We start from the raw sequence: 26,680 nt of genomic DNA, 5'->3' as shown, positions 1-26,680 counted from the left end.
TTTGTTTTACCCAGTTTTTATTTCATGACCAAAATTCATACAGAATATCTTTCCCCCTCACCATCACGTTACCACGCATTATTTTGCTTTAAGTACAATATGCATATAACTACGCTGACGCATAGCTTGTATATAATAAATATGATAATATAAATTGGGAATAAAAAGACCTTCTCCATCCTGTGTTTCAGTCCCCTGACAACTCGACTGCCTTTTCTATGAGGTAATGAATAGGTGTTCATGTTTATGTCAGCCCAAAACTCTCTTTACAAAACAAATGTGGAAAAAACTGCCATTTAGATGGTACAAAATGAAGCTGAAACCGATTCTGCAAAATATAGGACATTTTGAAGTCCAACTACTCAGAAGTTAATATAATAGGATATGTATTAACTGATTAGCAATTTCACGCGCAGATTAAAAATGGAGTCAGTTGAGCTATTTGGCACACACATTCGCGTGTTATAAGTGAATTACTGCCAAGACATATTCCTCAAGCATCAAATTTCACAGGTAGATAAAAAAAAATTAGCCGTGTGGCTTGACCTCTTTAAGTTTTAACCGAGTGATGTAAATTTCCCTGTTCACACTTGCTCTCTCAGGCTTTTGCCAATCTTCTTCAACAGCTAACAAATAATCATTATGCAAAGCATAATTCTACTACAGAACTTATTTTCAAGTATGGCACTTTGTGGTTCCGACATATCCCTAGTCATACCACACCACACTTCTCTCTCTCTCCCCTTCCTCTAAATACCAGTGTAGCAGGCCAAATGAGCCCGTGCTGGGTTTAAATCCAGTTCGGGCCAAGCCAGAGAATACCCCGGGTGATAAACCGTCCTACCACAAACTATACCCCTCCACGCCAGATAACACCGCTACCCATATGACGTTATAGTCAGTCTCAAACGAGATATCATAAATTGACGTATATCAGAGGGGCAGGGGCTGTGTATCGGGTAGCTAAAAAAACGTTACTAATCTCAAAGTTCAATAACTTCAACAGTTCACAAGCTTTGGAATTGAAATTTTTGCACAGATTTTTGATACATTATTATTGTTCAACCGTGAAAACTTCAAGTCTGAGAGTGAAGCAGTTTCGATCCTGAAATCAACTGTCAGGAGTGACATAGGCCGGGTTGACATTTTTTTTACTTTAATTTTTTCGGTGTGCCAAAACTAAGAGAGGTAGAGTCATGAAATTTTCAGCATTTATCCAAGGCTCTCCTAACATCTCTTAAATTCCATAGCAATAGCTTGAAAACTGTTGAATTTATTGAACTTAGATATTAGTATCGTTTTTAGCCACCCAGCATAATCTAGTCTAGGTTCACTTGACCCTATTGCAGGTTATTCCGTTCTAGGGGGTATACAGCACTGTGGCCTGCTACTATGGTCTTTATTACATTTGTTTTCTTTTACATAAACTAAAATAGTCAGCAGAGATGGAAGCAAATGAGGAAGAAATTAGATACAAAGAAACAATAGATTTAGTTTTTTTTTTAGAAAATTATTGAATAGGACGGTGGTGGTCAGATAGAGTAAACGTATATGATAATTTTCAGTATTGTGTTCACTATAAAAATTAGTGAACGTGTATTTGACTACAACTTAAAATGCTGATATTTTAAGCTACTTTATTTTATATGTGTCTTCACTAGAGTAGGTACTTTGATTCAGGTTAATTTTTGAGAAGAGCGACAAAAAGATTGAAGGTAGATAAATAATAGTTATAGTGTAAACGTCAATCAAAATTTTGTGTACATTTACTTGCAATCATCTTTAAAATATTTTCATGTGAAGAGGATGGCATCTACAAAGTGACTTACTTTGTATCCTTATGTGCGAGTGACCTTAAAAAAGAACCAAAAGTGATCATAACAGGACACAAGCGGGGTGCTTTAAGTTCAGACCAAAAATAAATTGAGGTGACGTTACGACGTGCTCAAAAAATAAATTGAGGTGACGTTACGATGAGTCACTATTAACACTTAATTTTTAGGCTAAAAGTACGAGAAACGAAAATATTCATGGTGTCCAATTTTTTTCTTAATATCTGTTAAGTGTACCCGCCGTTCACGTTTTCCAAAGCACTTTAAGAGTGGCCTGAAAGTAACAATTTTTCCCCAAAAGAAAAAACTGCATTAGCGGGTAGTTTAAAAGTTAAAAACTTCTGCAACCGACCATTCTGGATCTTCTGAAATACTGGCCGTTATCGCTCTCACAGCAGACCTGTCGTGCTCTGAAGTAGGGGTTCTGGCCACAGCAGCTCTCAAACCCGGTTTTATACGTCAGCTTGCCACAGCATCTCTTGCCCTTGGAAGGATCAAACGCTTCGTCATCGCAATATGGCATCTGGTTTCCGGATCCGACCGGATCAGCGGCCACGGGGTACAGGTAACCATTGGTACACGTGTACTGGTTCTTCCAAAACACAGTATAGGCGCAGCAGCCCTGGTGACGAGGATCAAAGGGATCACCATGACAACAGCCGAAGCGCGTGGGGTCGTACTGCATCGCGCCACAGAGCACCATTTTGTCATATCTGAGCCCGCGGCCTTCTTGGCAGTACATGGTGGTCGCATTGAGGACGCGCCCCTCGCAGCAAGTCTGTTTGTTGTGATCGTAGAGCAGTCCTCGGCAGCAGCTGAGGTTGTGCTGGATGTAAACCTGCCCGCCACAGCGCTTTTTTCCGTCCCTATGAACAGTCAGCGTGTCCTTGGTGCACTTGCTCACGTCAAGGTCGTACACATTGCCTTGGCAACATCCCTTCGTGCTGTACAAGTACGAGACGCCATTGCAGCAACCGTATTGCGACGGGTGATCGGTGTGGAATCCTGGACATGGGGCGTAGGAATTATGTTCTCGCACTTGTCCGCCGACGCACATCTGTGTCGCGTAGGTAAAGACCACGTTGTTGCAACACCCCTGGCTGGCTGGGATATAGATCTTGCCGGCGCAACAGGCCTGATCTTGGTAGTGATAGTAATACTGGCCACATTTGGGACGTGGTTGTTGAATCGGATTGAAGTCCAAGTAGTAGTGGACCACGCCTCGATAGCAGAACTGGGCCGCCTTGTTGTATACGTTGCCTTGACAACACCTGACGCCGTTGGGAAGGGTGGTGGATTGTCCACAACAGGCCTGAGACTTGGTGTCGTACTCATTGACGCGGTCACATCTGAAGAGAAGAAACGGGTTGAAATAATGGACTGATGCAGCAAGACAAGAAAGAACTAATAAACTATAGTAGACTTCATTATGTGTCTCTTTCATTTTAGTCGTATTCTACCAAAACGCATCTGCTAGTATATCTGTGATTTATGTATTGCACATTTGAAGGTGACTTTGACAAACAAAAAATAAAAACAAGCTAGGGTGTAAAAGGGTAGGGAAGAGCACAAGGTTGTGAATATGTAATTTGGTTTGCTCGGCAATTCTGCATTTCCAAGTATTGAAGTGGGTCTGAAGTAAGTTACTTTTGCACCTTGTGCCCGTGTGTCCGCCTTTGGATGAAGAAAGTTTTGTACATGTATGTAGCCTACCTGGTTCTAGGGAGTCTCTTTGGATCCGATAAAGACTGGTAATAGGAGGCAGAAGATAATGCATTCACTGTAACAGGTCCATCCAGTTGAATAGAATATGATGGCACGACTGGAATCGTCTCTCTCGGTACAATATCGAGGGAGGCGACGATCTTGTTCCCCTGAAAACCTGACTCGTGACTGGATCCAGCCAATAGCAGCACACCTACGACCAAGAGGCACATCCTCTTCGCCATGCTGGAGACAATGTTAAACTGAAAATAGACAATATATTTAGAAAATATGATATGTCCAATGGATATCCAGGTTTCTAACTTGGCGCTGTTGCGTTTTTTTTATTAATTTTTTCTTTCAAAAATTACGTCGTAGAAGAGACACTTTAAATATGGTAAAAATTCTTACTTGAAAAAAGAATAAAATGTTTTCAAACAGTTTTGTGTGTCTGTATTAAACATACACATTTAAATACGCATCTCGTGCTGTTTCTATTACGTCATTTCCATTTTCCTGAGTAACAATACAATGCAAGTGATGAATAATAAAAACAGTTTTTGTCTTTTTCCTTTTGTATTTCTTCTTTCACAAAAACATGACCAAAATTATTCAACTGTACAGAAAGGGCCATGTCATTATTATGGTAAAACATGACCATGTACTAATATCACGAGTAAAAACATGTGTGCATTCATCGGACTGCTACTAAGAGACCATTCCCACAGATATTTAGATCGATCTATCCCCCTGGGGAGTCTCACTAGATTGCTGTCAGCTTAGCCGGCTTAAATGTCTGTCCCGCCTACTAAAAGCTGTAAGGGGGTAATTAACTTTTGTGCGCGCTAGTCTCCCGGAAGCTGACAGCAATTTAGCGTGAACCCCCAGGGAGTAAGGTCGATCCGGATGGATCGATCTAAATCTGTGGGAACTCAGTCTGAAACTTCTCTGTCATAGTAAGGACATGGTACAAGAGACAAGGAATTCAAAGAAATCGTCATTTTAGTCTCAATCTTAAATCAAAACCATGCTGCTAAAGAAATGATGTTAACGATCAAGAAAATAAAACACAAAGTGATCTTTGTAAGTTTATCTAATCCTTTCGATCAATGTTTTAGTCCATAAAATCTCTATAGTTTATCTAGTGACTGATCAACCAGCTTTTTCTAAAAGCACAAACGGACACGTGAGTTGTGCGTGTATACTTTGCTTCTTGAAAGCGAAGAGATATCCTTAAATATGATAGTTTATGATTTAAGTGAGAGTGCAAAAATGTATTTATTTTCTTGCAAGATATGATCTCGGAATAGTTTGCAGTTTAGCACACGCATATAGTGACAGTGTCCAAATCTGGGGACATCTATTGTTTTAAAAGAGCATATAGCTGACTAACCTTAAACCGCAAACTGTCCTTAAAAACATACATGTACCCTTATTCTATATATAAATATATTAAGTAAATACCAGACCTTTTAATGCTTCATGGCAAAGAAGATACAACAGTTAGTCTGTTCACCAAACTTCTATTCTAAATTTAAAGCTGAAATCTACTTTACGACATTTCCCCTGCCAATGTTTATTCATAATATTCTCCGCAAGTCTCGGCCTAGCAAGTGTAATGGCCGGGCGGTACGATGATTGACAGAGTTGGATTGGACCTGCCAGAGTTTAAACTCGTGGTAATTCGAGCTGGAATGAGGTTTGATGAGACCAAAATTGTTTTCTACATTGTTAAATGAACAGACAAGTCGATTATGTGGTGGACACACAGACAATGTATCAATTTTTGACCCCATCTAGCACGTATTATCTCTCAAACTGCCAATTTATATAACAAAAGTGACTATGAAAGCAACACTGCAACTAACTTCATACATATTAGGACCAATTTTACATGCCCCAATACATGAATCTTTTCAAAAACACAGACCTGTGCCTGTTACTCGCCCCCCCCCCCCCCCCCCATGGCATGCAACATATTACTTCAAACCAATGCAAACAGTTCAACAAAAAGCATCTTCCTCTTCTTCAAATATTTCTATTAATGGTATTAGCATTACAGTACATGAAATGGGCAGTGCCATTGTTTTTTTACATTGTTTTTTTTTTTTTGCAGAGAAAATGTTCTTAAAGCTTAAAAATAAACTGTGTCCAACCATTTTTTTTTTACTTACCACCGATTCTCCTATTAACTACCAAGCCCAAAGCACAACATGATTTAATGTTTTAAAACCACATATTTTTCTACTTATTTAGGTAGAATGGGATTTCGCATGTAAGCCTACTACTCCGCATTTTCAGTTTGCGTAAGAATGGAATATCTGAACAGACGGAAGTCATTTTCATTAAAAAGGTGCAACTAAACATGCGATCAAGTTTTCTTGACAGGCATTTGGAATATTTGGATTCAAAACAACGTCAGTCCAGGAAACTATTTCATATAGGGTGATACTAACTACGGAGACATACGAATGTCTTTAAAAATGGCAAGTCATGAATAAAAAAGACAACGAGAGTGAGAAATGTAAGCAAAACTTTCAGTAATTTCAACTCAACTGACTCGCTTTTGCTAAACTGAACCTGTTACTAGTAAAGTTAAATCAGCAAACGCGGTGAAGTAAACAAGATACTGATGATACATACCTCAATAAGGCAGCAGAATAACAAGGGTAGAATCAAACATCTAAACGTGTCAGAATATACAGTACATGAAAGGAAGAAGATACTGACAAATCCCTACGATTATCTACTCTGCGTGAAACACTAGCATTCCGAAATGTGAGCAGATCAAAAAGAGATTTTCCTGCTTAATGTCGTTTAGGTAGATACATGTATTTTAAAATGAGACAAAAATAATAAAGAGACGATTTTAAAAAGACTTAATAGGGTTTCCTGCAATACTTTGAAAACTGTGGGGAGAGTTATTGCCACCCGCCCAAAGAATGACATATAAATGGCCGTAAAATTCAAATCATCGGGTAAAAATGACCCTATCACTGGGGAGGCTATCTAGGGAGAAGATCTTAATCACGATGTTAAAGGACCTATTCCAACTGTAATACAGTAATATGATTCAAACCGAAATTTTAAAAATATATGAAACTTCTAACCAATCGATTAGTTAAATTTTGAAGCTGCAATGAAAAAAACCGAAGAAGAAACTTGAATATTGTGTTCAAGCTTTTAATAAGATAAAGGGAAAATCCACTGAACGTTTCACTTAGTAAGAAATAAGAAATCCAGTAATACATCAAAATGTCCGAAACGTTTCCATACTTTCTTGGGCGCGAAAATGGTGGGCATGGTATGGATTTTATCCGAACTTTGTCGTCTGCTCTCCCCAACCGGTAAAATTACTCGGTAACAACTGATAATTAAAGAGAAAAGCACCGCATGGAACCTTAAAGATAAGAATACACAAGCTAAAGCGCAAAAGAGAAAAATGCGACAGTGCTGGTTAAAGTTGTTAGCGTGGTTCGTAGAGCCGTGAGTGCACCAATTAAAGGTAGAAGACATCTAACATGCCCGTCCCCATGCACCCGAAGGTCATTAAACAATAAGCGTGTTGTGAATGAAGCACGAAGAAGTGTCATTTAACCGCCTTATCGTAGGCAAGGAGGTGTTGCGTCGGAAAAAAGATGAATACTAAATATTGTGAGCTGAAGAAGGACCAAGTGGTAAAGACAGATGTTATTGTTTTTGGCAAATAATGTATGGACAGATGCTATCTCCAAGGGTCGTGAAACAAATGTCCATCGCACAAAAGTATTAGTTGAGTGTAATAAATACGCGCTAAAATTCTCTATAAATGACTTCCATTAGAATATTAGTTACAGACAAAAATGAACAATGGAACTTCCGAGATGGGTTGATAAATGTTGAAAGCAAAATTGTTACCGATGATGGACCCTGCACAAAGACACTACATGTAGGCCTATATATGAAACTAACGTTGACCAAAGTACTGAAATGGGAAAGACATTAGAAATGACCATTTTACTTGAGTGATCTTTGCATAATTTTGTACAAATTTTCAAACAAAGGTATTAGTTGTTTGTAATAAGTACGCGTTAAAATGCGCTTCATAAAAGATAGAGAACGTCACCCGCAATATTCAGCTTAACATAACTGGAAATATTTTATGATAGAAATCCATTTTAAACAGAGTGATGTAACAAAATGGCGTCCACTAGACAACACGTAACTCAAGTTTCAGATCCTGTTCATACATCTACGAAGATGTGGTGACAGAAAGAGTTTCCTGTTTTCTCTCTCTAACTGCAAATAATCTAGAGACAAACATGTATTACTAATATACAGTGTGTATATATAGGTTAGCTGTGACCCTGGTTTAAATCAGTAACACAGTGTTGCGTAGAAAAGTTAAAGTGTATGTTTAAGGCGGCGAGATTTAAAAACGTCCTTATTAATGTCTCAAACATGTTATGATACACCAATGAAAAAAATTAATCGGTATTATAATAAATAAATAATTCCACGGAAATTTTCGCGAAGTTAAGTATAGAAAGGAAGTTTTGCTCGTATCAACGCTGTGAGGAGTAAATAGTAATTTTTCCAACGTCTTTATTAAAAGTAAAATGCATGTCATTAAAGCATTATCTGTTCGTAGATGGAAACTGCGATTTTTCACAAACTTAAATGCAGACGAATACGCCTTTTGTGGCGGGGAGGCAGGACCGTCTGGCACATCGACTGCTGTTCTATTTTTTAAACGTGGCTCATGTGTTGATTGTTGAAAATATACCAATAACGTACTAGTATAGGTTGTACCGCTTTTTTTCCTCAAAAGTCAATTAACCATATTGTACATGGTTTTGTTTTAACAATATAAAGTCAAGTGGTGAAAGCTGAACTGTAACTGATCACATCTTACTCTAGAAGTTAATGCTCGTTAAGGAGAATAATAATTTTTAAAAAAACCCACACATTCACACAGCAAGGAATCTCCAGATTAAAAACGTAAGTTCTTTCATCTTTCAAATAAACATCTGCAACGTTGACAGAATATGGTGGTGAACTCATTTGCTTCAGAAACGCCACAAATTTCAACTATCTATCCCTTTTTCTTTTCAAAATGTATTTTCTTTCAAATTACACCTTTATAGAAATATAATTAGAAGACCCGCAAAACAATCGTCTCACCTGTGACCCGCGGAGCGACGGCCTCGGAAAGAGCCAACAGGAACGTCAAACGCTATCTCTTCAAGTGGGACGGCGGGCCAAGTCACAATCTGACCTTTTCCGCTGCTAGTCCATGATCTAGCAAATTGTCCATTCACCTCCCCTAAACGTTCGTAATTCTCCTACTCGCCAATACGGACACTGTTGTACAGAGTTTGTGTGACAAGTGTAATTTGCTAGTGGGGCATCAGCACAGGTCATAGTCAAGACACGAGGGTAATAGTTTAGTAATTACGGGTTTTGGTAGGTTGATGGATGTCTCAGGCACCAGAAGGTATGCAGGTGCAGAGAACGTATGTAAAACACTTCGTACTCACATACAAATGCTCATGCATACATACGCAATAAACACAAAAAGCAGGCGCACGCACGCTTGCACGCACACGCATGCACGCACACCCCACCCGCGCGAGCTCAGAAAGAGAGAGAGAAAGAAAAGTACAGATTAGAGGAGGAAGAAAAGGTACTGCAGAGCGGTGGAAGAGCGGTGGAAGAGAAATTTAGAATTAAAAACTCGGTGCTGTTACGAAATCTTAGCATTGCGTTCGAAATTACGAGAACGAATGGATTTACGTTTTTTCCCTCACAATATCTCTTGAAGGGTTACATAGTTATTCAGCAATTGTGAAGAGCATTTCAACATTTTTTCTGCCGCATATTCCGGTGTCACGAGTGACAGTTTTAAGATAAATATGAAATATTTTATTAATAATAGTGAAACTGCGCAAAAAAAGAAAACAACATTTCTCTTGGTAACATAAAAAGCATATCTTAAAGTACTCCTTAATCATCATCTTTATGTTATGCACCGAATATAATTTCACCTGGGAAAGTCAAACATGACCGTCGAGTGTGCTTGCCATACTTATATTTTTAACATAGTTAAACTAACTGTACAGTGTATAACAAAAGAAACATGCATCGACATTAGACAGCTGTGGAATTCTATTAACAGATGCGCCTACTGTACTACTTTTATCTATTCTATGTTTTCTTGAATAGTTTAATCCATCGTTTCAGGTGCTATCGTTCTCATTATTTGTTAATTTGTTTATAAAGAGATAGAAGGCACACTTTGCACAATATGTTATAGAGAAAAAGGGAAAGATGATGTTAATTTTTTTATTACATTGATCGAATTTGTGCTTACTTTATAGTTCTACAGACTGACTATTGAGTTGAATACAGAGAAGCTGGTGATTGCACGAGTATATTGGAAACAGGAGGCGAGTTAGACCTTTATCTGATTGAATTCAGCGAGAGTCCCCGTAGAGTTAATGCGCAGTAGCTATTGCGTCCTAACTTTTTCTGAAGTTCAGAAAAAGTTAGGACGCAATAGCTACTGCGCATTAACTCTATTGGGCGGATTTAGGCCGTCTTCTGGGTCTCCTGGAAGACGGTCAGATTTTCAAGTTTACATTGACGGGTATCTAATTTTTTTCTGTTGGAAGACGGTCAAAAATGGAGGATAGATCAATAAAGATAATTTGGAAGACTGTCAGAATATATCTCTGGATCCGCCCCTTTGAGAGGCGCAATTGTATTTCTTTTGGCCTACAGTCATTTGAAGTGAGATCTAGTCCGTTCTTCACTGACTCTCACCGTTGTACAATGAACAATGAGGTCTCTCTTCATCTACTCTAGAAAACTATGTTAACTATGTAAAACTATGTAAAAGTCGACCGTGTAATTCTTTAGGGCTGGTCCGTCTAGTCGCCATCGTCACTATCAAGAGACTGAATCAATTTGATTCTCTCTGTTCAGTCTCTTTAATCAATTAAAGCAACCATGAAAATGATAACCATTCATAAGGTGCGCAGGCACCGGGTCCTCAAAGTAAAAAAATATGGCAGTAATTTTGAGTCACTGTCATATTTTACTGGTAACATCTTACGCCTGGCCATAACATGATTCCTCTAAATTATGTACTAACCTGTGCCTTGCACTTGTTTGCGGGTGGAGACTGACTCGGCATTAAAATATAATTGGCATGGGGGATTATGCTTACGTGTCCGAAATATGGAATAACAAACAGACAGAGTACTTCAAAATACCCCACATTCATATAATCTTTTTTTATAGCGTCACAGATACAACGCAGCTGAAAATACGAAGGTACCAAAATGATTACTCGGCCCGGTAGACCTACTTGAATGTTGTCCTAATACACGGGCAAGTACAACAGTCCACTTTTGTAATGTCAAAGACAACTTCAAAAATAGTACTTTTCAAGAAAATAAAACAACAAAAAAAACTACGCGCAACATACAAGACCGAAAACACCCACAGCAGGCTAAGTGAGATAATTATTCAAGTGAAAAAAAATTAATAATATGAAGAAAAGATAGAAACGACAAGTTTGCTTAGGAGCCTGATTATTCGCAAACAGTTTTCTCTCTCTAACTGAAAAAAATCTAGAGACAAACATGCATTCCTTATATACAGTGTATATGTAAGTCTGCGCCCCTGGTTTAAATCAGTAATCGTGACACAGTGGCGGATTTGGGGGGGTCCTGATCCACCCCTCTTCGATTTCTGAAAAAAATCACACCAATGGTCCCCTCTTGAAATTAGAATTTTGACTAGCTGAATCATCGTGCTAAACTGTACTAAAAGATACCGTTCGACCTCTAAAATGCCAAAAACTTTCGGGGCCCGCTGAACCCCACGCTGGGGCAGGGCAGGGTGGGGCGAGGTCAACTTTGCATTGATCAGTGACCTGTCATTCCTAAAAACTGGACCCCCCTTCAAATAATCCTGGATCCGCCCCTGGTAACATGCGTACTTAACACGACTACGTTTACTGTCGAATATAATGGTATTTCATGACAACTGTATATGATCCGAAGACAGGTGTCTTATCTAACAATGCATTTGAAAAGGTTTGAAAACACAAACGTTACACCTGGTTATCTCTAGAAAAAACATTATTCTTATCCCAACGACATTCAAAGGCTGTGATCTCGCGTGTTTAATCGTAGTTTTTTGTATGTGGTATGGCGTGCTCCGACTCATCAGTTTCACAATTGGCACATGGCCTGATGAAATATATTGACAGATATTCGATAAATTATACAAAGTGCGCTAGGAATGGCAGTGGTCAAAGACCTCATAACCTGCAGTGAACAATAAAAAGAAACTAATTTCTGATCGTTATTTTTTTTAAATCTTAAACGACTCAAATATTTTGATTGATCTTTGTAGATAGAAATGCACTTTGTATGTAGAAATGCACTTCGCGGTGGAGGGGAATGACCAACGCGCCCCTACTCAGAGTGCCCCAAGTCTTAGGTAACTTCTTGGTCCACAGGTCCTTTAAGCCCCCTTTACACTTAACTGGACGGCGTCCTTTCTGCGTCCCGTAGTACGGCCCGGTTTGAGAGTGAAAAAATAATACTTTACGTGCCGACAACTGGCCAATCATTGAGCATTTATTCTGCAACCAAAAGGATGCTTGTGCCTCCTTTTTACGACCGCAGCGATGTCAGTTTCATGGACGCACAAAGCACGTAGAAAGGACGCCGACCAACGTGAACGGGGTTTTAGTAAAAAGGCCTTTCAAATTCAGAGAAATCTTATATTGATTGAAACTCGTATTGTGTTGTGTGACTTGGAACAAAATATAGAACTTTTTTCTAATAAAGATCGGTAAAGCGGTTAAAATCTATAATTCAAAATACTTAAGGTAGTAAAACGCTATTTCTTTCTTGCTGTTGAAAATCTTATTATCAAAGTGTCATTTATTTTCCGTGTTCATTCCAATTGTTGACACTGTTTAATGAGAATGACGTTTTAACGTCTAAATGCTTTAATGACTGTCAAAGCCAACTTTTCATGTGAGTGTAAGTAATGGATACAATTTTTGTACACGGCCAACGTGTTTCCTTTTCCCTGTTCTACTGCCGAAAACAATTTGTACGAGCAATTTATTCCCATGCGTTTGATGACCCGCATTAAAGTACCTGCATTACATATATATCGTTTCAATTTTCTTTTCTTTTATTTTCTTGATGAGAGAAAACCCAGCAACAAATGAAATAACAATTTTGTCAGACGGCCATAAAGGTCAGTTGACTCACAGAATAAGTCAAAACAAAATGGTATTGTTGGGCACCACGTGACACCGTTTCAACGCGTTGAAATACAGTCTCAGGCTTCATTTTTACTCAAGAAACGTTTACAATTCCATGTGAAATGGTAAATTTAAACAATTACGAAGTAAAGTCTTCTTCGGGAGGCATCGACGCAAGCTAAGACAGTGTATTGCCCCACAGTTAGAAGAAATGACTCATAGTAAATGCAAATTTCTCGATAATTTATGCTAAAATTTAACGCGGAGTTACGGGAATGTATGGCAAAATGGTCAAGGCAAAATATATCAAGATAGTAAATTAGATTACACAGAGCTTATTTTGTCCTTGCGTGTGCCTCCCATAACATGTGACCCTCGATACAAAATAACGTTTTCACGCCCCTCTCCCCCAGCCCCAAAAAGAATTAGATGTGACATAATTTGTAAACACGTCATTTGAAGATACGTAACCGACATGGTTTCAAAGTGATTTTCACAATATAGTGCGACGAAACTCAATTTTTCTATGTAAAAAAAAAGGTTGTTAAAGATGTGGTTTATTTAAAAAGGCTTCTACAATAACCTTTTCGTGGTGGTACTAGTAATTCTGGATGAGTTGCATGCTTCTCAGGGATGTGAAATAGTGCCAAGATTTGAAGTAGATCCAAAAAAAGTCCGGCATTAAATTGTAAAGCCAGCGTGATAAGAAAAGTAGTCCTAGGGATACATGCAAAAGTCCAGTGTCCCATTTGATACGTACAGGTTGGTTTGCCTGACGTATCTAGGCCAGCATATTGCGTTATCAATAAAGAGTAATGGCAAAAGGACATCGCTTCTATAGTGGACTACCATTTATGTCACAGCTAAGAAAACTTACGCAGTCCGCTTAGTATTTATACACTATGTCATTTGCACAAGGGGCCGCCCACCAACCACGTAGAGAACCCTAATTTAATGAGCCAAAGCTAGTAATGTGATGTCAGACGTAAAAACAGATATCGTATATAAAAATAAGTTTTTTTAAAAAACGAATAATTGGATATTTATCTGCTTTGGATTTTTCAATTGCGTCCCATATAAAAGTCGATGACAACAACTTTTAACCAATCCTTTTTTTTTTTGAAGGTTGTACATATTTGATCAAGAGTTGCTCTCACGTTTGAATTATGGAGAAGAAACTGAGAAAAGGGGCGTGATGTTCTGCTGTTGCATATAAGTCATGTTAGGTTTTATCAAGAAACCGCCTTTCTCTTTTCTGTAATCATTATGCATTTAGTGGGAGGTTGTCAATCTAAATGGCGCCATTCTAACATAACAGATCACCCCCTGATGACATGAGGTTTATATCTTATTATTCAAACAGGTTTTAACAATTCACGTGTTGACGCTTCGTGAAATAAGAAAAATCAGCCAAGAAATGTGTGAAACATATGTTCTATGACAATTTACCGGTCCATTCCAGGCAATTTTAAGAAACGCACAAAGGTACAAAGCATACGAATGTATTCATTATAAATAGTTCACTTAACAAGAATAGAAGACAATCAGACTTTGGTTCAACAGTCCATAAGATATGACAGTATAACTGCTGGACCCCGGTAATCAATAAGAAAATGATTTTTTGTTTTGCCACTACACCACTCTAAATCCTTAGGAGATATTTGGGAAATTGGTGCAATTATAGGTTTGTGCAATGCCTCTGTACATGCAGTTCTTAAACTAATCTTTTCTTTCTCCCTCTTTTTTGTAAGGTTTGCTCTTTGTATTAGAGAAGCAGAGATTTTGAGAAACAACTATCAGTCAATTTTAAATAAAAACAAACATTTCAGTGTAGGTTTGATGGTATAGTATTTGCACATACTAGCCATTACATGTTCCATAAAAATCCAATTTGAAGTGACGTGAACATGTTTGCTATCAAAACCGCTATATTGTGACATTTGCAATATAACAGTTAAATGGCATTGATAGAAAACCGATAAAAAGTGGGCTGTGGGAAAGCTGCCCTTTTAACTCGTTATCTATAATATATGACTAGACGCATTAATAATTTACGCCTCTGGCTATAAAAGCAGTCGTAGAACAACGGATCGCCACTCTCCACCAATACCCCAAACCGTAGCCATGACAGCAGGGCATGCGCGCATGCTGCTTGTTGCCATAGCACTATTCAGTGCACCATGGTCAAAGCATTCGGGCGGTTCCCAGGCTCGCTACGTTGACTCTAGCAGCTATGGCAGTTCGTCAAGCTATGGAGACACCCAAGACCCATATAGCAACGGAGACTCCAATGGCTATGGAGACACCCAAGACCCTTATGGCAGTGATGACAACGGAGACTCCAATGGTTATGGTGACACAGAAGACCCATATGGCAGTGATGGCTATGGAGACACCCAAGACCCATATAGCAGTAATGGCAACGGAGACTCCAATGGCTATGGAGACACAGAAGACCCCTATGGCAGTAATGGCTATGGAGACTCCCAAGACCCATATAGCAGTAATGACAACGGAGACTCCAATGGTTATGGTGACACAGAAGACCCATATGGCAATGATGGCTATGGAGACACCCAAGACCCATATAGCAGTAATGGCAATGGGGACTCAAATGGCTATGGAGATACCCAAGACCCCTATGGCAGTGATGGCTATGGAGACACCCAAGACCCCTATGGCAGTGATGGCTATGGAGACACCCAAGACCCATATGGCAGTGATGGCTATGGAGACACCCAAGACCCATATAGCAGTAATGGCAACGGAGACTCCAATGGCTATGGAGACACCCAAGACCCATATAGCAGTAATGGCAATGGAGACTCCAATGGCTATGGAGACACCCAAGACCCATATGGCAGTAATGGCAACGGAGACTCCAATGGCTATGGAGACACTCAAGACCCCTATGGCAGTAATGGCAACGGGGACTCCAATGGCTATGGAGACACCCAAGACCCCTATGGCAGCAACGGCAACGGGGACTCCAATGGCTATGGAGACACCCAAGACCCCTATGGCAGCAATGGCAACGGAGACTCCAATGGCTATGGAGACACCCAAGACCCATATGGCAGCAATGGCAACGGAGACTCCAATGGCTATGGAGACACCCAAGACCCATATGGCAGCAATGGCAACGGAGACTCCAATGGCTATGGAGACACCCAAGACCCATATGGCAGTAATGGCAACGGAGACTCGAATGGCTATGGAGACACCCAAGACCCCTATGGCAGTAATGGCAACGGAGACTCCAATGGCTATGGAGACACTCAAGACCCATATGGCAGTAATGGCAACGGAGACTCCAATGGCTATGGAGACACCCAAGACCCCTATGGCAGTAATGGCAACGGAGACTCCAATGGCTATGGAAACACCAATGGTCCTTCCAGCAGGTACGGATATGGATATGAAGTTGTTGATCCATACATATATATGGGAAGGTAATTTATTCTAATCACATTGCAATTATAATGTTTTAGGTTTCAATCTACTTTATAGTTTGTAAGGCTTACGGGTATAAAACCTTTTTCCTCCCATCCTGGGTTTTTGTAAGCATTGCAAGGGACACTGAAATCTCTCCAATTGTCAAAACTTATTCCTGCTTATTATCAAATCCCTTTTAGGAACTCACTTACAGTGTACTCAAAATATATAAAAGTGACAAAAGAGTCCATTTTTATGAACAACAACATTAATAAAATACATACTTTAACGCGCCACAAGAAAAGGGCTGTCCGTGAAATAACCTTAAAGGGGAAATTGTTTGCTTGTAAGTTATCACTTTTTGAAGTGAAAATCCCATTTGGAGTGATTTCAAAGGAAAGCCGGAAAAATCCGAAGGATATCATAATAGATGACCTTGTGATATCATTTGACAGTGTTTTTTTCCAAGCTTTATATTGCCTTTTAAATCATTTAGATGCACTGAAGTTGTCCTGGTGCTAAAGAGAACCTTAAAACTGAAAACGGTATTTTCTCTCTCCCTCCCCCCCCCCAAAAAAAAAAAAAAATACTGGACGTTGCTGGACGTTAGGAAGGTTTATTATATTTAAATAGAAAATTAGAACAGTTGCATTTTCATAATTTTATTGACTCCCCCTTAATATTCTTCATTCCAGTTGTGGCGATGGCCAGTATGACACTAGTTTAGAGGGATGCTGCAATGAAAAGGTTTACACACTTTCCACCCAAGATTGCTGCAACAACGTCTATATCGTCACAAAGCCGAAGCAATGCCTAGGCGAACGTGGACTACGATATGGCTACCCGCCATCTTCTTACGATACACAAAGGCAGACCCAACAAGGCAACAACAACTACTACCAACCACCTACTAATGGGTATGATTCCACCACTCCAAGCTATGGCAGTACCTCGTCGAACGGTAAACCAAAAATGATTGGATACGAGGATTCCCAAATGAAGTCAACTGGGTATGACAGTAATGTATATAACGGTCCAACAACTAGTGGCTACGATTCCATGACATACGGCCCAACAACTGAGGGCTACGATTCAATGACTCCAAGTTACTATCAGCCTAAAATAATGAATGGTAACAAACCCAAGATGACTGGATACGGCACAAATGGTGATTCAATGATGAAGATGTCAAATGGGCGCAACTCTGGGAATGGCAATGGTCCTTCGTACCCCCCAAATTCTAATGGGAACAAGCCCATGCCCTCTGGAAATGGGATGTCATCGTCTAACGGTCAATCTAAAACCGCTAACGATAACGGTAAGCCTAAAACATTGTATGGTTACATACCTAAATTAAAGGGATACAGCACCGCTGGCAATTCAATGATGACTGGATACGGCACCAATGGTGATTCAATGATGAAGATGTCAAATGGGCGCAATTCTGGGAATGGAAATGGTCTGTCCTATCCTCCAAATTCTAATGGGCACAAATCAATGAACTCTGGAAATGGTATGTCATCGTCTAACGGCCAAAACAAAGCCCCCAATAGTTATAAACCCAAAATGACTGGATACGGCACCAATGGTGATTCAATGATGAAGATGTCGAATGGGCGCAACTCTGGAAATGGAAATGGTTTATCCTACCCCCCAAATTCTAATGGACACAAATCAATGAACTCTGGAAATGGTATGTTATCGTCTAACGGCCAAAACAAAGCCCCCAATAGTTATAAACCCAAAATGACTGGATATGGCACCAATGGTGATTCAATGATGAAGATGTCGAATGGGCGCAACTCTGGGAATGGAAATGGTCTATCCTACCCCCCAAATTCTAATGGGCACAAATCAAGTAACTCTGGAAATGGTAAGTCATCGTCGAACGGCCAAAACAAAGCCCCTAATAGTTATAAACCACAAATGACTGGATACGGCACCAATGGTGATTCAATGATGAAGATGTCCAATGGGCGCAATTCTGGGAATGGAAATGGTCCATCCTATCCCCCAAATTCTAATGGGCACAAATCAATGAACTCTGGAAATGGTATGACCTCGTCTAACGGCCAAAACAAAGCCCCTAATAGTTATAAACCACAAATGACTGGATACGGCACCAATGGTGATTCAATGATGAAGAAGATGTTAAATGGGCTCAACTCTGGGAATGGAAATGGTCTATCCTATCCCCCAAATTCTAATGGGCACAAATCAATGAACTCTGGAAATGGTATGTCATCGTCTAACGGCCAAAACAAAGCCCCTAATAGTTATAAACCACAAATGACTGGATACGGCACCAATGGTGATTCAATGATGAAGAAGATGTTAAATGGGCTCAACTCTGGGAATGGAAATGGTCTATCCTATCCCCCAAATTCTAATGGGCACAAATCAATGAACTCTGGAAATGGTATGTCATCGTCTAACGGCCAAAACAAAGCCCCTAATAGTTATAAACCCAAAATGACTGGATATGGCACCAATGGTGATTCAATGAAGAAGATGTTAAATGGGCGCAATTCTGGGAATGGAAATGGTCTATCCTACCCCCCAAATTCTAATGGTTACAAACCAATGAACTCTGGAAATGGTATGCCATCGTCTAATGGCCAAAACAAAGCCTCTAATAGTTATCCACCCAAAATGACTGGATACAGCACTAATGGTGATTCAATGATGAAGAAGTCGAATGGGCGCAACTCTGTGAACGGAAATGGTCCATCCTATCCCCCAAATTCAAATGGTTACAAACCCATGAACTCTGGAAATGGTATGTCCTCGTCGAACGGCCAAAACAAAGCTCATAACAGTTATAAACCCAAAATGACTGGATACGGCACCAATGGTGATTCAATGATGAAGATGTCAAATGGGGGTAACTCTGGGAATGGAAATGGTCCATCGTATCCCCCAAATTCTAATGGTTACAAACCAATGAACTCTGGAAATGGTATGCCATCGTCTAACGGCCAAAACAAAGCCTCTAATAGTTATCCACCCAAAATAACTGGATACAGCACTAATGGTGATTCAATGATGAAGATGTCGAATGGGCGCAACTCTGTGAACGGAAATGGTCCATCCTATCCCCCAAATTCTAATGGTTACAAACCCATGAACTCTGGAAATGGTATGTCCTCGTCGAACGGCCAAAACAAAGCTCCTAACAGTTATAAACCCAAAATGACTGGATACGGCACCAATGGTGATTCAATGATGAAGATGTCAAATGGGGGTAACTTTGGGAATGGAAATGGTCCATCGTATCCCCCAAATTCTAATGGTTACAAACCAATGAACTCTGGAAATGGTATGTCCTCGTCTAACGGTCAAAACAAAGCTCCCAATAGTTATCCACCCAAAATGACTGGATACAGCACTAATGGTGATTCAATGATGAAGATGTCGAATGGGCGCAACTCTGTGAACGGAAATGGTCCATCCTATCCTCCAAATTCTAATGGTTACAAACCAATGAACTCTGGAAATGGTATGTCATCGTCTAACGGTCAAAACAAAGCTCCTAATAGTTATCCACCCAAAATGACTGGATATGGCACCAATGGTGATTCAATGATGAAGATGTCAAATGGGGGTAACTCTGGGAACGGAAATGGTCCATCGTATCCCCCAAATTCTAATGGTTACAAACCAATGAACTCTGGAAATGGTATGTCCTCGTCTTACGGCAATTCTGGGAACGGAAATGGTCCGTCGTATGGCCCAACTACTCCTGGTTACGACTCCAATACGCCTGGATACTCCAGTGGTAACTCTGGGAACAACTCCCAAAAGAAACAAGTGGGAAACAACAACGGTGCCTCAACGAATGGGATAACTGTCCCTTCCTACGTAATGAGGTCTAACAAGATGAACAGCGGTGTTGGACAGCAGGCCAGGAACCAAGTCAGGGGATACCCGTATCAGTAACGTTACTTTCGTTGCTTAACGGAAGGCAGTAGTGTGGCAAACAAATTAGAACACAAAATCGTTAGCATCGAGCTATTCTTATATACTTTGTTAATAAATGCACGTGAGGCGTATCAGGGATATGAGCATTACTTTGACCATTTACAATAAGTATATACTTATAAATATATATACTTGTTTGTAACAACATTTTATCGGTTGGCAATAATTAAAACAGTAGCAAATCTTTCAAACGAGCACAGCATTGTAATAAAAATAACATTGAGAAATTAAGATATGTTTGTGTACGTCAAATTCGTGTATCATTACTTATATGTTTTTGGAAAAACCTCATACGGTAACTTTATATCATTTACTAATCACATACACGCACCTGAACTAGTAATCTATGTTTAATAATCTGCTTCTTATAAGTATCTTGTATTTTGGAGTAAGCACTTATTTTTTGTTTTAATGGAAAGTATCTTGTTTCTATCAAAACAAAACAAAAAAAATACTTAATTGAAATGCTACAGATATAATGCTAGGTGGCAGTGAACTCGAACAGCGCAGTCGACCTCCGTCAAGGCACCTCAGTTAGTAACATTATTATTAATCTAATTAATTAATTAATTAACCAATCAATTAATTAAATAATGGATCAACTCCAAAAGCAAATCAATTCTAATTTAGGCCATTTCTGGCATATCGTGAAAATGTTATCAGAATCCGTCCTAAACGTTTTGAGTTAGGCTGTTTTAGTTAAAACTAACAAACCAAGGGAAAATAAAACATAACCGCCTTGGCGGAGGTCATTTTATATGGTCACGAGTGAAATTATGGTATAAAGTTTGCATGCGCTTTAGGTATTAAATTAAAACTCAGTAAATCATTATTTAGGTTTTGGTTTGTGTTTACTCAACATTGGAGCAAAGTCATATTGTCGTGTTGGTAAACACCAAATATTGGACTGTAATAAATATGCTTTCAAAGAAATGGGATATTTTTACCATTTAATGGGATAGGGGAACAACTGGAGAAAAGCCTGCCTGTTTAATCTTAAACTCTCGTACGATATTTTGTCGTGACTTTGGGGCATTTAATGCAGGAAGGCAATGATCCGACTGCCTAAACTCAATGGCGTGTAATCTTCTATTTTTCATTATCGATTTCGGATCAACAAAATTCACAATACAAAGCTCACAGTGATTATACGACACTGAAAAAGTGCATTACTTGGTGATTGACAAGTGAGATATAACCCTGGCTGTCAATGTAGTTAATTAGACATATGTTGGACATTCAGTACTTAATCTTGTTGAATTGGAACCATGCTGCAATGCATTACATTACACGCCCTCCCCCCTCTCTTTGTTAAACTTATTTTCACTTCTCTTTGGCCTTACCTATTTCAAGAGTGCACATGAGTCTCTATTATTGTGTATTTTTTGTATTTTTCATCTGTTGTGGAACAGATATGATATTCCACCAAGCTAGGAAAAAATAAGTAAAATAAGAGTGTTTTAGATTGGTAAAGTAAATTGTCGTTGGGTGCCAAGCACATCTAGCATCTAGCACGACTTAAGGTCGTCGTGCCTGCTTTCATCTTATCAGCATGTTGCCAACCACTTCTTTTCACCCATTTTGTTTCTCACTCCCAATAAGACCCTTGTCACCTCCTAGAAGGGAATGCACGCAATTTGTCAATGATATTTGTCAGGTAAAATCGTCGTGTATACTAAAGCACATGAACTGTGAACATTTCATTATAAAATAGACCAGTAAGAGCATGCCATACCTAATGACTTTGGAAATAATTCTTATAAAAGTCATTTATGTAATTAACTCAATGCATGTGGGGGAAGTTGCAATTTGTGTTTAACTGGTGTTGCCAAGAGAACGAGCAACTGGCAGATTTTTAAATACATAGAAAAATAGACAATTAATCGAAACGAAAAAATAAAGAAGAAGGATAAGAAACGAATAAAGACCCCAAATGCAACTCGACCGTATTTTCCAAAAGTATATATGCAGATATTGAGGCTGTCATATTAAATTTTGTTTGAATACTTCTGGTGTTACTATTTTGTCTAAAGAGAATTCTTGACCACGGTATACATTTCAGTAATTTGGGACTGCTGTGAGTACTTATAAATATTCTAAAGTTTTTTTTTGAACCCCACTAGTGTTGATAAAGCGTATTTATTATGGGTTTACGTTATTTATATTTATGTTTAGGCACCATGTTTGATGTACTACATATAATGGACAGAGAGCAACTCCTGGATGAAATAAAATCACTGATCTTGTCTTATGAAAAATAACGTGTCTGCTGAGAAAAAAAAGCCAACTGGAAAGCGTAGTAGAGGGCAGCAGTATCGTTCGCTGGGATAAAATGCGTGAAAGTGTCCTTATTGTCACGCGCACTTCTGTGGGGCGAATATCTCACAAGTGCGCAACACTCACAAGAGTAAGGCAGACACACTGTTTACTTATTAGCTAATTTCTTTCTGTTGATTTCACTTTTGAATCCTCTTTTGCCTTAATATTACGGAAAAATGTCAACTTTCTCGTTGGGTGAAGTTAGTACGAGGAAGTACGTACTATTTCAAGACTGAAGCAGGCATCATATGACACTTTCTCACAACGTGCCCCCCCTCTACAACGTCATGCAAACCACACTGTGCCAGGCATTGACATATCGCTAAATAAACTTCGGCCAAATAACAATGGATGAAAAGTTTGCCATTATTATGAAATGCCAAGAAAAAGAAACCCTGACTGCATTAGCTTAGTATGCCTTTGGTCGGAGAGATCCAGATGACAGCTGCATCTTCTGGCAATCGAGAAGTAAGAGTAACTTGGGGATTAATCATGTTAGGAATAGTCACAGTATATCATTGGTTAATAGCATACTTATTTGTTATTACATTTCTATTTTACATTTTCATCTACAAACGTAGATGTATACACTACAGTGAATAAAGCGTCTATAACAAAATGTCCAGCATTACAGAACATTATCATGTTGTTGCATTTTTTTCAATTAATTTCAGTCAGTAAAAAGATCAGACAAACCTTATAGAAACGTCTTTTAATTATTGCCAGTAAAACGCACCAGTCTAAACTTTGTATGAGGGGGCTATTTCCACAAAAAAACCGAAGGTTTACTTGTGAGGGTGCAGCTGTTTAGATGAGTTTTACAAGGACACACTGCTGAAAAATAAACTTCTAAATACTCAGTTGATTGATTTGTTTGCGTGGTAAATTTGAAAAGATGTAAACAGCAATTTGGCATGATATATGCTTGAACGTGCACGCAACTGTTCGTGCATTACTGTCCGCTTACTTGACATATTGGGAAAATGTAACTGGAATGCGTTTGCCGCAGAGCGTTTTTCTCATGCAACTTAGGGTTCACGGCAGTAATTGAATATCTTACTTCTTGAAAGTGTTCCTCGAAATCTTATATTCCTCTGGTATGGACAAGCATCAGAACTGGGCTTGAAAAGGAAACTAGGCAATAAAAAAGACAAAAAACGACCAGCGATGTCCTAGGGGCCGAGGTTAAAATAAAAGATAAAAAGATCACCAATAAAATAAAATGCGATTTTTGAACCAAAAACATCCAAAAGTAGGTGCCCTTAAGATTTTTAAATGTAGCATGGGGTTTGTATTTCTTTCTTTCTTTCTTTTTTTTTGTGCTTCTTTATCTTCCTTAGTAAATCTTTTCTTTTCTATTATTTCCCTTTTTCGTAATGAAATAGGAGCTCAGGCAGCAGTCACGATATATTTTTATATAAATCGAATGAATATAAATACTTACATCTATTATTGTCGTTGTTTATTATCATAATTTACAATATGGGAACGACTTACGTAATAGGTTAAAAACACCTTGTTACGAGTGAATACAGTGCCATTGTGGTAAAAAGGGCCAGATTTCGTAAACGACTTGTTTATTATTCTGCCACATTTGAAACCTTTTTAGCCTCTTCTTTTCAACATATCAGAATCAAGAGATTTCCTACTTACAAACAACACCTCAGTTTGTCCATGGCAACTCAATACATACCTAGAAATGCTATGTGGCCGAGGTGATATACGCTTTATTCTGTTTGAGGGGTTGTTTTCGGTGATATACGAGTACATTCTCTTGGTATGTATGTCAAACAAACTCCCAACTTCTTGCGAAAATATGACTATGGGTTCATGTATGGCTGACAGTATATTATCTAACATTTCAAAAGTGGGCAGATTCACGTTACCCTATCCGCTACCTGGGCCAAAGAGATTTTTTCACCGGATTTTCACAGATAATTCCCTGACCAGTTCTGCACGCATTTCTGTGCTGTGACCAGCAAAAATTCCGGCACAAAAATGGCTTCGTCATCCAGCTCACCAGATATTAACAGATAATTATCTGGCCAATTCTGCACACAACTCTGTGCTATGACCAAGGGAGAGTTTTGGTACAGAAATGACCTTGTCATCCAGCTGACCACTGATAGAGAGTAATGGCACCCTCCCTTAGTGGCACATCGTCCATTAAAACAGGATTATCAGCCCGTGGAAAGCGGAACCAGGCACATGACGAGGGCGTTTGCTAGTGTCATTAATAATAGTAAAACCAAAAAGCCTTGTTTTATCCAAGGGCTTGCCTCACAAAATTAGTTAAGATGTTCACTCAGAGCAATGACAGGAAGTTTCTGATGTCAAAGAATTTAGATAAGTGACCATTGTTTTGAATTCAACTGTAATATCCTCATGTACTGTTCTTAACCATCCTACCATTTCTTCCCCAAAATTATAAAAGTGAAGTGTTTTTTTTATGAAACCCCATTCTGGACAACGAATCGAAGTCTTTTCCATGTCTAATAGTAGTAAAACTCCCGATATGTTTTCTTTCTCGGTTTTTTTTTCCATTAAATCATTCACCATACGGGTGCACTCCCCAAAATATCGGCCTTTAAGAAATCCCAACTGCGTTTTACTTATCATTCTATTGAGAAGTGGTTTTATTTTGTTTGCAATACACGCGGACGCAATTTTATAACCGACGTTTAGTAAACATTTAGGTCTCCAGTTGCTTAATTATTCTTTCTTCTTCTCTCCCTTAGGTAGACATGTTATCAAGCCTTGCTTTCGCGATGTGGACATGCTTTGCATTTAATACGAATATCGAAACGAACACAGTAAATGGTGTTCGACCAAAATACCTTATAGAATTCAGCAGTGAATCCATCAATTCTTTACCGTTAGGCATTTGTTTAACAAAGAAAAGACATTCTTGTTCTGTAATGTCCGCGTTCATTTTTTCGAAAGCACTGCATGGTTTCACTCATATTTAGACAGTTGGACAACGTTCGTAATGACTAATGAGGTAGCAAGATGGCTATTGCAATTTCGGTTAACAGGGCTATTAGGCTAGCTCGATCAGTATTACAATGTGTTCGCCTGAGTTTATGAACAGTATTCAGAATATGCAACTAATGTCATCGATGTTAAAAAGTCCAAAAGCAGCCTTTTCCCACAGTATATCGAGAATCAAGCTTCTCCATCGATGCAAGGTGGCATCACAGTATTGTTACTCACCCCGTACTTTTTTCCCTTCGTGCATCCCTTGATCCGATGGCAAATTTCCACAGCTCAGCCAGTCACGTACTCCGCCCCGTCAGCCATCTTTATCCTCTTACATATATGATGTAAATAAGTACATGAACAATGTCCATCATTTACTGTGCTGATGCACAGTGCATACACATATTCAAAGTATACAGGTACGTGGACTGATTTTTAAAGCTTAAAGTTCAGGTGCCCTGTACAAACAACCCCCTTGTCTGTAGAGTAAAAACAGGGAAAATCATTACCCAACTCTAATCCACCTGGAGTTTCATGAAGGTATGAAATAGAGCTCCAAATTATATATTGATTTACCTCGTCTGTTAGTAGCATGGTTTTTGGTCGTTATTCCCAAACATTTGCAAAGATCGATGACTACGCACGTGTTTCTGTCCTGCGTTTCCAAACATTTACCCCCCCCTCGCTTTATACGAGGAAAAAAATACAAAGGTAGAGGTGGTCCAAATACATTATGTAACACCTTACACCAACCACGTACACCAGGGGCAGATCCAGGAACCAGATATACTTTCTTCCAATACAGTCTTCCAAATTATCTTTGTTGATCCATCCTCCATTTTTGACCGTCTTCCGACGGTAAAAAAATATATATCGGGCAATGTAAACTTGAAAATCTGTGTGTTTCGGAAGACCCAGAAGACGGCCTCAATCCACCCCTGTATTACATATAAGTCAGCTATTTTGAAACGTGCTACAGGCAGCGGTTCTTAAAAAGCCTTGTCTTGTTACATTTCCCTAATATCATGGAGATTATTTTATCTTTACGGACAAAAAGTGTTTTAGAAACGGGTGACAAATAATATTGCTGTCGGAAACTTGAAAAAAAATATATAAATTTATAGTTGCAGCTTACGTTGAAGATACTCATCGTTGT

At 39.0% G+C, this 26,680-nt stretch overlaps 2 protein-coding genes across 4 annotated transcripts; one reads left to right on the top strand and one right to left on the bottom strand.

The window, feature by feature from the left end:
• LOC106156355 (uncharacterized) lies at positions 1-26,020 on the bottom strand. 2 transcript variants are annotated; one of them, XM_013531570.2, is made up of 3 exons: positions 25,759-26,020; positions 3,546-3,799; positions 1-3,181 (listed from the first exon to the last, which is right to left on the bottom strand). In XM_013531570.2, exons 2-3 carry the CDS (start codon positions 3,779-3,781, stop codon positions 2,164-2,166), a joined length of 1,254 nt encoding a protein of 417 aa, XP_013387024.2. In that variant the 5' UTR covers positions 3,782-3,799; positions 25,759-26,020; the 3' UTR covers positions 1-2,163. The 2 variants fall into 2 exon arrangements, with proteins under 2 accessions (XP_013387024.2, XP_013387023.2); XM_013531569.2 differs by lacking the exon at positions 25,759-26,020 and adding an exon at positions 8,700-8,896.
• Positions 14,930-21,266, top strand: LOC106156370 (uncharacterized). 2 transcript variants are annotated; one of them, XM_087012280.1, is made up of 2 exons: positions 14,930-16,214; positions 16,941-21,266. In XM_087012280.1, exons 1-2 carry the CDS (start codon positions 14,935-14,937, stop codon positions 20,182-20,184), a joined length of 4,524 nt encoding a protein of 1,507 aa, XP_086868406.1. In that variant the 5' UTR covers positions 14,930-14,934; the 3' UTR covers positions 20,185-21,266. The 2 variants fall into 2 exon arrangements, with proteins under 2 accessions (XP_086868406.1, XP_086868405.1); XM_087012279.1 differs by having other exon boundaries at positions 14,930-16,262.
• Positions 26,021-26,680: the final 660 nt, after the last annotated feature.

The sequence above is a fragment of the Lingula anatina genome, chromosome 4 (assembly GCF_051362555.1).
Source record: "Lingula anatina isolate TDL-2025a chromosome 4, LinAna3.0, whole genome shotgun sequence".
Lineage (NCBI taxonomy): Eukaryota > Metazoa > Brachiopoda > Lingulata > Lingulida > Lingulidae > Lingula > Lingula anatina.
This window is presented reverse-complemented; position numbering and strand designations above follow the sequence as displayed.